The sequence below is a fragment of the Vipera berus genome (assembly GCF_964194415.1).
Source record: "Vipera berus genome assembly, chromosome: Z".
In the NCBI taxonomy this organism is placed as follows: Eukaryota; Metazoa; Chordata; class Lepidosauria; order Squamata; family Viperidae; genus Vipera; species Vipera berus.
The window spans coordinates 70,689,257-70,702,971 of NC_138205.1; the positions used below are offsets into that span (position 1 = coordinate 70,689,257).

A 13,715-nucleotide genomic window follows, 5' to 3' on the forward strand; every position below is an offset into this window, starting at 1 on the left:
TGCCTCTGCACCAGAATGCAACACGCCACCACGAGTGAAATTTCTCAGATGTATGATATTGGGAGGCCTCATAATATCAGTCATGTTTCTGGATGGTCTATGGTGGGATTGGAATTGGAGGGGCGGCAAGGGCATTTGTTCTAATCTATCATGGTATTCTTCTGGTTAGATCAAGGGATTGGGATTGGGAGATACAATGTTGCAGTGGTTCTCTTTTTTCCTTCAGGGCTGGTTTATGGACTACCATGGGATTTCCCTATGTTAGCCAGCACAAATGCATTGGCATGATTAATTAACTGCTTTCAAAGTGAACTATGTTGAGGATGGGCAACTGATTTTTTGAGGAATATGGGATTAATCCAGTTTTAAGTGCCAACCAGTATTGTCTGCATTGTATCTGCAGGTGTTTCTGAAACCTGAATGCTTGGTAGATCTTTAGCTTTGGAAATTATATACATAAACTGGGCTTATGCAACATGCTTAATCGTATATGTTAAAGACCTAGCAGCTTCACTCACTCACTATGCAAAACTATGCTAACTTAATCTTGATGTATCTAGCTATCACTTCATGTATCATCAATTACTTTATTGATTCATGGTTTAATATATTGTATAAACGCAGCCACAGAATCTCATTGAAGCCCATGTATGAAGTATTTCTAAAAACTGATTTACTTTGATGAGTAATATCAATCTTAAGCAAATGTGCCAACCTGGAACAGTAATCTTCCCTACTGTTGGATGCTCCATCTCCATCATAAGTTTATTGTGCAGAACCTAAAACATAATAAAAATAAAAACAGTATAATGAGGGTGATTTTAAAAACATTTTAAAGTCAATAATATAGAAGACCATTATTACATATATGGCACTGCAACACTTAGAACTTTGTACAAGGGTCATAAATTCCTTTGTTCAGCATCGTCATAACAACCACTGAACAAATGGTCATAAGTTGAGGACTACCCATAGAGGATTCTGGAAGGAAATTTCTCAATTATTTCAATAATTTTTACTGATAACATAAAACTGACTTAGTAGGTGTATAGTTTAAAGAAAGTGGGTAACTAACAGGGAAGATCATAAATTTTCTCCAAACTGACATATTTAACATAATTAAAATTCAACAGCCACATGCATCTCTGTTTTCTCAGTTCATGGCATCTTTGAACAGCTGATTTGCATTTTTGTACTGAATGCCAAACAGGGCTGGAACTGAGTTTTAATATAATAACAATTTTGGCTATTTTTTTGTGCAATGCAGAAATACTTTCTTTTTTGGATTATGTCCACATTTTAAATGATTTTATAAGTAATTCAACTAACTAGCATATGTTCCAGATATACATAGGCAGATGTACATTTTGTATATATAAAAGCAAAAGATGAGTCTCTTCAATACCAAGATGTATTCAGACTGCACAATGATCCAGATTTGAAGGGGAACAGGCAATTCTAAGTTTGCTTGAATATATACTTTGCATGTGCTTCCATTTCTTTAAAGATTTACATCCATGAACTCATTAGGCTCATGTGTTCTAAATCCTTTAGATCTGGATCACTACCTATCCCTACAAAATGATATAACAATACAACGAACCCTGAATATGCACTCCTTTTTTCATGTCAAGAACTGTGTCAGTAGATGAGAGTATTTGTAAATATTCTCGACAGGATTGAATTGTGGACTCCTTGGTGCTTTTTAAACTTGCTTTCTGGCAGATGTTTCGTTACCAAATTAGGTAACATTATTAGTGCAAGAAGGGAGTGGGGTTTGATCTCATTTTATATATTAGTGGCTTGACCAGACAGCATTAGCATTAGCATTAGGTCCTGGTGGTTCCCTAATTAGACTGTTGTGTAACATTTAGCTCATTTGTCTGTATTGGTAGTTCCTTGCTTGAGATATTGTTTCATTCTTGATTGTTGATCTGGTATTAATTTTGATGTTAATCTCTGCTCATCTGGGTGTTGATTGCTGTGAGATGTTTTGGTCTTTTTGTTTCCTTTTAGGTTTTTCACAGCTAGTATTGGTTGTGCTGTAGTAGATTGAGTGGTCAGACACTTTTGGAAAAGTCAGATGTTGTAAAGATGATCTGTTTCCTTTTTCTGATGTTCAGGGTTGCTGAAGAGTTTGTGCTCATCTAAATGGTGTTCTCCTCTCTTGTAGGAGGTTGGGTTGTTACTTTGGTAGTAGAACATTTGGTTGGTGTGGGTAGTTTTAGGATAGGCATGTGTCTTTGCTGGGGTAAGGATATCCAGGAATGGTAGTTCTTGTTTTCTTTTTCCATAGTGAATTTTATTCTTTTGAAGATGTTGATGATTTTATGTGTGTTCTCTAGTTGGTCCTTTTTCATTATGACAAAGGTCATGTATGTGCCAGAACCATACTTTGGGTTTCATGCATAAGAATACTATAGGTGTTACATTACGGTTTCTTCTATTAGTTCTGAAAGCAGTAATCCCATGGGTATTCCTTTGATTTGTTAATATATTTCCCCATCAAATTGTAAAAAAAAGGTGGTTGGGCAAAGATTAATAAGATCCATGATTCTGGGTATTTCAATCGTGGTGTACTTGGTTAGGTCAAATGTACTGTGTAGCAGTACTGTCATGGATTCTTTGATTAATTCTAGCTCTATGAATATGACATCAAATAAGACCATGATTTCATCTTCTATTTTCACACGTTTTATTCCTTGGATATACTGCAGTGGGCAATTTGCTGCCCTGAGTGGCAAACCTTTTTGTCAATTTTTAGTGATGTTATAGGTTGAGGCCTCTGGTAATGATACAATTGAATGGAGAAGTATATGTCTGGCTTGTGTATTTTGGGGCATCCATAGAAGTATGGAAGGATAGATCCACTACTTTTCATCTGCCACTAGTCTTCTTTGGTGATTTCACCATTTTTGGTGATGTAACTAAGATTTATCAAGTTTCTGTATTAGGTTGATGTTCACTGGAATGAAAGTTCTTTGTCTTCTAATAATTCTTTCACTTTTTGTATATATTGTTCATGACAACAGTGTTGGAGCTTTGTCTGCTGATAGGATGGTGATAATTTGGTCCTTCTTTGGGTTTTTAAGGGCTACTCTGTCCTCTGCTTTGAGTTGGTTTTAGTCTTGTCTTCTTCTGATTTGCGGTATGATTGTTTGATGCTTTCTTCAGTCTCTGTGGGAAGGTCTTAGTTTTAAATGCTCATTTTAAGGCTGCAAAGAATTCTAGTTGATTAGCATCATCTGTGTTATAGTTCAGGCCTTTCTGTGTTCTGCGGTAGATAGTGGGTGGCTGGACATGTTGACCACCCAGTTGAAGCTCATCTAGAAACAACAATCCCACACTCTCTAGTTTCATACTAAAATATGAAACAGCTGTCAGGCAGATGTTCAAATGTACACATATTCTAGAAACTGTTAGATGAATAATGTTTTCATTAGTTACTATTACCAGTAAATGAAATGAAATTGTGCTTTTCATCAAATCAATTTCTGAACTAAAAATTAATGTGCAGTCAGTTCCCCATACTTTTGTTCTCTGATGGACTATTTTCTCACTTTATTCTGAAATTTTTATTGCTGGAAATTTTCTCACTTTATTCTGAAACATTTCATTAATATTTCATTAATATTTTTATAGCAATATTGTTTTGTTATCTTATAGCATTTTTAGTCAACTTTATTAAACTAAAACTTTGGCATCTGTATAATTTGTTTAACTGATATAAAAATACAATGTTCTTTTTTATTATTGCATATCTTACTTTCATTTGCCTAAAATGTATGGTATTAGAATAATCAATAGTTTCAATAATATATAAACACCAATAATTATTTTAAACATTACAACCATGAAATCATTTTTTTTCCTCCTAGGATTTTAAACTATTTAAAAATAAATTCATGTCACTAGATGCCTGATTTTTCTGTCAAGCTATTGGGCGGTATTTGTCCTATTTATTCTCATGGAAAAAGAAACTATAGCACAACCTATCTGTGTAAGACTGTACTAACAACAACTTTATTGATTAGCCCTTGGGCCATATCAAAGTGCAAAGTTCCAGCAACAAACCGTCACCAAAACTTGATAAAAGCAATCCAAAATGGAATTTGATAAAATACAATTTAAAATGGAATTAAGATAAAATACAATTTAAGATGAAATAGTAATAAAATACAAATTTAAGATATAGATAAAATATGATAACATTATATTTCGGAGTCGCCCTTGCAATCTACCCCAATCAGTCCCACATATGCAGATCTTAACCGGATCATTTTGTTTAAATACTGTGCTACGTTAAATGTTATTTTCAAGTTCTGACCGGGCATAAGATAAGTTATTTTGATGTGGGGATACCAATGGGTCATTCGTTTGGTATATAGACCAAGATACCTGTCTCTCACTCTCTTATACAGACAACAGTCAAATAGGATGTGAGCCAGGTCCTCTACCTCTGCCGCTCCACAAATGCAGAGACGCTCATTGTACGGTATAGCATGAAATCTCCCATATCTGACCATTGTGTCAAGCTGTTTGAATCTCGCTCTCGTAAATATCTCCCTAAGATGTTTTGGGAGTTGTAACTTCAAATAACTGTCCACTTGAAAAGTAGATTTGTATTTACTCAGCCATTTCAAGTTACCACCTTACTAAGGATAGCTATATCACTTTGTGCTTCTGTATCCTTAATTCTTTGGGCAACTCTTTTTTTGGATTGTTCTCCTGCTACACAAGAGACAGGAAGGCCACAGCTTCTTACAAAATTTGTTAGTTTGGTGATCCAGGAGATTTGTGATTGTAGTTTTATTTGCTCTAGTAGGCATAATTTGGGGAGTCTATCAGTCTCCATTTCATTAACTTTGCACCAGTAGTTATAAGCTCTAATTTTAGATAATGCCTGAATTGTATGAATTCCAAATTCAGCTCTAACTGCTGCAGCAGATGTTCTTGGATCTACACCCAAAATACATCTCAGATGCTGGGACTGTCTTTGTTCTAAAACTGTGGTTGAGTAAAGACCCCAAATTTCTGCTCCATACAAGAGCATTGTGGTAACCTTAGCCTTATAAACCTTGATTAATGGGGCTAGGGACCCTGGGTAACTATGGTTCTTTGGTTTGAGCAGTAAATTCAAATGGGCTTTTGCTCTAAATGTACTCCGTTGATGATGGCAGGCCCATCATCTAATTTTTGGAAAACGTTACGCCCAAATATACAAAGGTATTAACCTGCTCAATTGGTTCACCATCTAATTGCCACTTATGTCTCTGATGGTTTCTTCCAAATACCATTATTTTTTATTTAGATTTGCTAATAATTAGGGAGTTATCCTGGCAATAAGAGCTGAATCTTCTTAATAGCCTCCGTAATCCTACTTGTGAGTATGATAATAAAATCATATCATCAGCATAAAGCAAGCTGTTACAGTAAGTATTTAGGATCATCGGCATGTGTACCATGGTATCCTTCATTAACCCTAGCAAGTCATTGATGTATAAATTAAATAATAATGGGGCCAGGATACATCCTTGCCATATCCCTTTATTTGTGTGAATCCTGTTAGTCAGGGCCCCATTAACCCCATACCGCACCCTCAAACAGGTACTTGTGTAAAGGGCTTTAATCAAAGCCAGGAGTCTGGGTTCTATACAACTACTGCCATCTTCCACCCATCTGGTATATGGCAGGTGTTATTTATGTGTGTAAAAAGACCTGCTAATACAGGGACCCACAAGTTGGGAAATTTCTTAAATAATTCTGCTGGTAAAAAATCCTCCCCTGGGGCTTTATTGCTCTTTAAGCTTTTAATGATGGACTGTATCTCCTTTTCTGAGACTGGTGGCCAAGGGGGGAGAGTTCTAGGATTTACCAAATCACTGTTTAAAAATAATTTCTTTACCGGTTCGGTGGGGGCAAACAAGCACTGATAATTCCGCAGCAGAGATTGGTATGTCAAATGCAAACAACCTATCAAAAATGTAACTGTGAAAGACAGACTAGAAATAAAAATTAAAATAAGCAAGAAAATGGTAAGAGACTGTCTGAATGTGATTAATATAAATCACTGAAACCTGATTGATTATATCCCAGAATTCTGAAAAAGCTGACAGATGTTATCTCAGGACCATTGTACCATATTTTTCAAAAATCCTAGAGCACCAGGTAACTACCAGTGGATTGGAAAAAAGCTGATGTGACTCCCATCTTCAAAAAAGGAAGAAGAAAAAACAGACTCAGAAAACTATAGACTCAATCAGCCTAACATCAATACTTGGGAAAATAATAATCAGAAAACAGATCTGTGAACATCTAGAAACAAAGTAACAACTAGTAGCCAGCACAAGTTTGTTAAAAATAGATCATGCCAAACCAATCTTATTTCATTCTTTAACACAGTGACTAAAGTAGTAGACCAGCGAAATGCTATGGACATTCAGCAAGGCATTTAACAAAGTAAACCACAATCTACTTCTCAGTAAAGTAGAAAAATGTAGAATAGACAACATTACCACCAGATGGATTTGTAACTGGCTGACAAACTCAATGGCCATACATCTACATGGAGGGAGTAAGCAGTGGGTACCACAAGGTTCCATCCCAGTACTCTTCAATATCTTCATAAGTGACTTAGATGAGAGAATAAAAGGGGAATTCATCAAATTTGCAGATGACCCTAAGCTGGCAGGAGTAGCCAACACCCCAGAAGACAGGCTCAGGGTCCAAAAAGATCTTGATTGACTTGAACAATGGGCCCTAGCCAATAACATGAAATTTAATATGGAGAAACACAAGGTTTTACACTTAGGCAGGAAAAACCAAAGGTACAGATTAGGCAAAACCTGGCTCAAAAAACGTAACTGTGAGAGGGACCTTGGAGTCCTAATGAACGATCACTTAAACATGAGCCAGCAATGTGTGGCAGCAGCCAAAAAAGCTAACACAATCCTTGGTTGTATAAACAGAGGCACAGAATCAAAATCACATGAAGTAATAAATCCTTAATAAGACCACACCTGGAAAACTGTCCAGTTTTGGTCATCACATTACAAAAAAGATATTGAGACTTTGGAAAAAGTGCAAAGAAGAGCAACTAAGATGATTAAGGCTTGGAGACAAAAACATATGAAGAAAACTTGCAGGAATTTGGTATAGAAACAAGAAACAATGGATGGAAACTAATCAAGGAAAGAAGCAGCCTGGAATTAAGGAAAAACTTCCTAACAGCAAGGACAATCAGCCAGTGGAACAGCTTGTCTTCAGAGGTTGTGGGTGCTTCATCATTGGAAGTTTTTAAGAAAAGACTGGACAACCACTGAAATGTTAAAGGGTCTCCTGCTTGAACAGGGGTTTGGACTAGAAGATCTCCAAGGTCCCTTGCAGCTCCAGCTCTGATTGAATTAAGTATGAAAAGAAATAATGTGAAATAGCACCTTATCTGCTGCTACATTTGAGTACTTTAATTATTGTTATGCACTATTTCCATGTTTCTAGATGAGTTGGCAAGACTTTTTCATTTACAGTCATAATTCAATCTGTATCAATTAATCTCCAAAGAAATAATTTCCCAATGAAGTTAGTTTCATTTAGTATTTTTTCATAGAAGTTTTGGAATATCATTTTTATGTGGTCTATTACTATAGTGGACCAGCAATATTCCAAAATGAGCAAAGATAAAAAGCATGTCTGAAAATAATAGTGCAACAAAGCATGTTCGTTTTTAAAAAAACACATTAACTCTTCATTTCCACTACAAGAGTCTTGCAACAGAAACAATGATACTGTAAATATCCTTATGTTGAATTATGTCATTTGTGTCAGTCATTTTATAATGTGAATGAATGTCATTTGGGCAATAACATAATATATAGATGAACAGCTATATAAATTTGTTTAAATAAAAAATAAGACATCATTGCCCTCCTGTTTGTGCCCATGTTTCAGTGATATGGAAATTTACTCATTATTAATTAATTAATAATGAGTAAATTTCCATATCACTGAAACATGGGCACAAACAGGAGGGCAATGATGTCTTATTTTTTATTCTTTTATTATTTTTTTATTTTCACAAATAATTCAAGGCAGTGAACATATCCAATCTATCTTCTCCTCCTATTTCCCCATAGCAACAAGCCTGAGAAGGTGGGTTGGGCTGAAAGAAAGTGATTGGCCCAAAGTCCACCCAGCAAACTTTCATGATTAAGGCAGAACTTAAGCTGACTCTCCTGTTTCCCAATCTGGAGCTTTAACTACTATTCAAAAGCCAAGAAACTACACCTGTTTACATTTCAAGAACAGAGCTATTGTTGTTGTCATTGATTTAATCTTCAATTTGATTCACAGTTTGGGACTGGTAAAAACTTAATATTTCAACCCCTAACCAAGGACGTAAGAGCTGTTAAGGTAATGTCTAAGTATATAGCAGTTCCAAGTAAGGTGGGTTTTTTTGTAAAGTCAGAATATTCAAATCTGATAATTTCAAAAGCTCCATGTATCTAGGAAACTCTTTAGGTATTGCTCCAAGGGCTCCTATTACTATTGGTACAACCATTGATTTCTTCCTCCACAATTGTTCAACATCAATTTGCAGATCACGGTATTTCGTTCTTTTTTCTAGTTGTTTCTCTTCCATTCATGAATCACCTGGTATTGAATATCAATGTAGCAGACTTTTTTTCTTTTCCACAATAGTGATATCAGGCATGTTGTGAGCCAGATGTCTGTCTGTTTGGATTCAAAAATCCCATAAGATCTTGACCTGTTCATTTTCAAGAACTCTTGTCAATTTGGTATTCCCAATGATTTTTGCTGCATTCAAACCCAAACTTCTGGCAATGCTTTCAAGTATGATCTTGGCTACTTGATTATGATGTTGTAGATAATCAGTCTGTGAGATTTTGCTTCAGCCACTAATAAGGTTATCCACTGTTTCATCTTTCTCACTGTATAACTGATATTTGTTATACAGTGAGTATATTTGTTATTGACATGCTAAATTTTGTTTTCATGGAATTGGCCTGCAGGGCTTGTTCTTGGGCAGCCAAAATGAAGCCTTCCGTTTCTTTCTTCAGCACCCCAGATCTCAACCATCTCCATGTCAGCTTTGTATCTACTTTTCCTTCAATGTCCTTGAGTATTCAGTGCGCATAGGCTTCTTTTTCCAGTCAGAAACTTGATGCTCAATTGTTTCTTTTTGATACTTTGGTTTCAATCTCATTGTTTTCAAGAGGTTTTCCTTGTTCACCTCCTTCAGCGGAGGCTCTTTTGCTTTTTATGTAGTTATTCAAGCTGTGTTTTCCCTCTTCCACAGTTTGTTTCACTGTAAGAGTCCTATGCCACACTGAGATCTAGGCAAGCACAATCGATCAATCACTTTTTGGATGAAGAGCATGGTGCTTTGTCATTAGTTTTCTAGTCTTTTGATCCAAGTTATCAAGTGCTAGCTGAGTGTAATCAATTATTCCAGCTGAGTATTGTATTATAGGCACTGCCCAGGTGTTAATTGCCTCTATGATATTTCCTCCATTTAGCTTTGATCTCAAGATTTTCCGGACTCGCTTTATGTATTTTGCTTGACTTGGTTGTGCAACAGGTGAGAAGCTTCCAAAACTCCTAAGAAATTGTACCCTTCTTCTGGTGTTACTGCTTTTATCAAGTCTTCATTATCAAGTTTGAATCTATCATCTTCAACTATTTTTCCTGCCTTAACAGCAATTGTTGCTGTTGCACTCCTTAGTGCTTCTCAGGAGTGAACTCAATTCAGCTTTTGTTTTATTTTGTTACTGATGTTGTTGTTGTTGTTATTAATCTTCGATGCACAGTCTGGGGCTATTCAAGTTCAAGTCCTAGCCAAGGACTTAGGAACTATTAAGGTAAGATCTGAATATGTAGGGAGTTCTGAGTAATATGGGATTATTATTATTATTATTATTATTATTATTATTATTATTATTATTATTATTATTATTATTATTATTATTTCCACTTATATGCGTCATCCCAATTACTTTGTTATGCAAACATTTTTTTAAATTTGTGTACTGACTTTTTAAATTAACTTTCTTCCAAAGTGCTCTTGTGGTATAAAATGATTCTTTTTGCACTCATATTTTTCTCACAAGCAATCTAGAAGGTAGGTTAAACCAAGAGATGATTTAGCTGAAATTAAATTAATTTAAAAATGAGAGGGAATCTGGGCCTTTTTTATCTATAGCCAAGTCTACAATTGTATGGCACACTAACTTGAACAAAAGGAAGTATTCATTTGCCAAAATATTATGAAAACACATACAGCATCCACAAGAACAGAGACCATGAGATCAATGAAAGCCATTTGCTCTTTCTTCTACTCAAAAGGAGAACAGTTAGTACAGCTAACATATAAGATCTTTCAGGGGAAAATAATATCACAGTTGACACATGGGGGCCAAAGTTGGGATTTCAGTAAACTAGACGATCTAGAAGTGATCCGGAATAAATTATTAAGGTCTATCTTAGCTTTACCCCCATGTGTACCAATGGCAATGTTAAAATTAAAGTGAAATTTATATCAATAAACATAATGGTAAAAAAGCAATAGTCATATAATAGGAAACTAGCCCTTGCACCTGATATTTATTCAGCAAAACAATGCCTTCATGAAAAACCAAATGGAAACAGATTACTCTCACAGCATTTTCTAGATCAGGAATTTCTGAATAACATAAATAATCATACATTATTGAGGGACTACTTATTTTTTAAGGATTTCAGACAAGATAGAGAGTAGATATGTAAGCCTAAGTTAGCTAAGTGGTAATCATTCTTTAAAGGACATATTATTTATACTCGCTTATATCCCATTGCCTGGAATTAGCTTTTAAAAAAGTTTACTTTAAAACAATGCCAATAATTTATTTGGATGAAAGATATAAAGGCTTACCAACTGCATTATGTTTATGCATCTGTAATATCTTACAGGTGGAAAATCTGATCTGTTACTTATTATATTGCAAACTCTATAGAAAACACAGAACTAGATTTATTACACTCTTATTAATCTGATTGAATCAATCTAGTCTAGAAGAAAAAAATGCCTGATGAAGACAAACATGTAGTGAAAAAGTGTGCACTGTTTGCTAAGGCAGCAAGAAAGATACGAAAACACATCCTAATAAATAGTACAGTTAATATTAGAGAGGATGTATTGAATTGATATGATTGCTGTACTTTAATATATAGATATTGCTCAAGGCTATGGTTGCAGATAAATGTTTTACTACGAAAAAAAGAGAAAATTTTTACTTTATTAGGCTTGAAGATTCCAGTTTCCTTTGGGAGCAGTCAGAAAGTCACGCCCATCCTTCTTTCTTGGCAGCTTTTTTTTTCTTAAGCATGCCATGGTTTTTAACTTCACTTTTCGAAGGTTTTGTTTTTATCTTTAAAAGTTGACTGGCTAGTTGAATGCTGATTTTTTTAACCTCTGCTAGACTTTATTTGTCCCCCTCCCCTTTCCCTTTTAATAATGTTCTGGATAACCTCTTGCCTTTTTGTAAGGAAAACATGGCATGTTCTGGGGTAGTGAAAATGTTTTCATTTGATTTACATTTATATTGGAACTTCACTAAAAGGTTTTTGCATTTTACTGTATTGTAAAATAGAGAAACATGGGAATGTTTCTACCACAATAACTGTCAGAATCCATTTATATCACATTTCATAAATGTATAGGTAGAACATTGGGCTTATTCTGGGGATTCTGCCATCTCTCCGAGGGGGGGGAGAAAGGATGGTCACTTAAGGCGATCTTCAAACAACAGGGAACATTTGAACTGGGGGAGGGAGGGGGAGAGACAGATCTGGATTGCATCTTCATTTACAACTGAAAAGGAAAGCAATAACCATAAAACCAAGGAGAGTTCCCTTTCCCATGGAAGGGCCTGACACCTAAGCAAATGATGAGAGCCTGACCAAATGGATGAGGGGAGGGGCTGAAATGGGAATGCTTTATATAGGATTGAAATGTAACTTTGTTAGATTCCGTCTTGTATTGCCACAATCGATTCCATCCTAGTAAACATTTTCCTTTTGGACTAAACTTGCATCCAAGAGTTCTTATTTCCTAAGATGTGGATTGAGGTGAGTCCTGACAATAACCTTAAATAAGCACATTTTAATAAATTATAAAATAAACCTTGAAATGAATTATTTCATTATCTGTGTTTATTTCTCCACATAATCACCATATTTCAGCCTATCTCTTCCACCATTGCCATTTTGAAACAACTAAGCAGAGATTCAGAACAATTAAATAGAGTTCAGTAACATAACAATGAATTTATGCTGCAACATTAAAGTTAGGGTCTCATACTTCATTATTCACTTAAGCAGCAATGTAGCAAATTGTGGTTATTATTATTATTTAGAAAACTCAACAGTGGCCACAGGATTGGAAAAGATCAGTTTACATTCCAATTCCAAAGAAAGGCAGTGCCAAAGAATGTTCAAACTATCGCACCATTGCACTCATTTCACATGCTAGTAAAGTTATGCTTAAAATCCAAGCTAGATTCCAGCAGTATGTGGATCGAAAACTACCAGAAATACAGGCAGGATTTCGAAGAGGCAGAGGAACTAGAGACCAAATTGCCAACATACGCTGGATCATGGAGAAACCTAGGGAGTTCCAGAAAAACATCTACTTCTCTTTCATTGACTATGCTAAAGCCTTTGATTGTGTGGATCACAACAAACAGTGGCAAGTTCTTAAAGAGATGAGAGTACCAGACCATCTTATTTGTCTCTTGAGAAACCTATATGCAGGTCAAGAAGCAACAGTGACAACTGGACACGGAACCACCGATTGGTTCAAAATTGGGAAAGGAGTCTGGCAAGGCTGTATACCAGGCATGTCAAAGTAGCGATGTCATGTGACGTTGTGCGACATATCATGACTTGTTCCCCATTGCCGGCAATGAGGAGGGCGGGGTTTTGTTGTGATGCATCCGGCCTGTGGGCCGGCAGTTTGACATGCCTGCTGTATACTGTCACCCTGCCTATTAAACTTATATGCAGAGCACATCATGAGAAAGGCAGGGCTAGATGAATCAAAAGTTGGAATTAAGATTGCTGGGAGAAATATCAACAACCTAAGAAATGCAGATGATACCACTCTAATGGCAGAAAGTGAAGAAGTAAAGAGCCTCTTGTTGCGGGTGAAGAAGGAGAGTGCAAAAGTTGGCTTGAAACTTAACATTAAGAAAACCAAGATCATGGCATCTGGCCCTCTCAATTCCTGGCAAATAGATTGGGAAGAAATGGAAGTAGTGACAGATTTTATTTTCCTGGGCTCCAAGATCACCGCAGATGGGGACTGTAGCCAAGAAATTAAAAGACACTTGCTTGTGGGGAGGAAAGCAATGGCAAATCTAGACAGCACACTAAAAAGCACAGACATCACCCTGTCAACAAAAGTGCGTATAGTCAAGGCTATGGTCTTCCCAGCTACAATGTATGGCAGTGAAAGTTGGACAATAAGAAAGGCTGAGTGCCAAAGAATTGAGGCCTTTGAACTATGGTGCTGGAGAAGAATCCTGCAAGTCCCTTGGACTGCAAGGCGATCAAACCGGTCAGTCCTAGAGTAGATCAACCCCGACTGCTCTTTAGAAGACCAGATCGTGAAGTTGAAGCTCAAATACTTTGGCCACCTAATGAGAAGGAAGGACTCACTG

General features: G+C 36.1%; 1 protein-coding gene across 1 annotated transcript in view; it reads right to left on the reverse strand.

Annotated features, from left to right (window-relative positions):
* The window catches only part of SUGCT (succinyl-CoA:glutarate-CoA transferase), a 341,656-nt gene that overhangs the window by 44,631 nt on the left and 283,310 nt on the right, over nucleotides 1-13,715 (reverse strand). Inside the window, exon 13 of the mRNA XM_081345169.1 lies at nucleotides 716-779. Within this exon, the coding sequence (XP_081201295.1) occupies nucleotides 716-779 (64 nt within the window). The remainder of the gene's footprint in view (nucleotides 1-715; nucleotides 780-13,715) is intronic.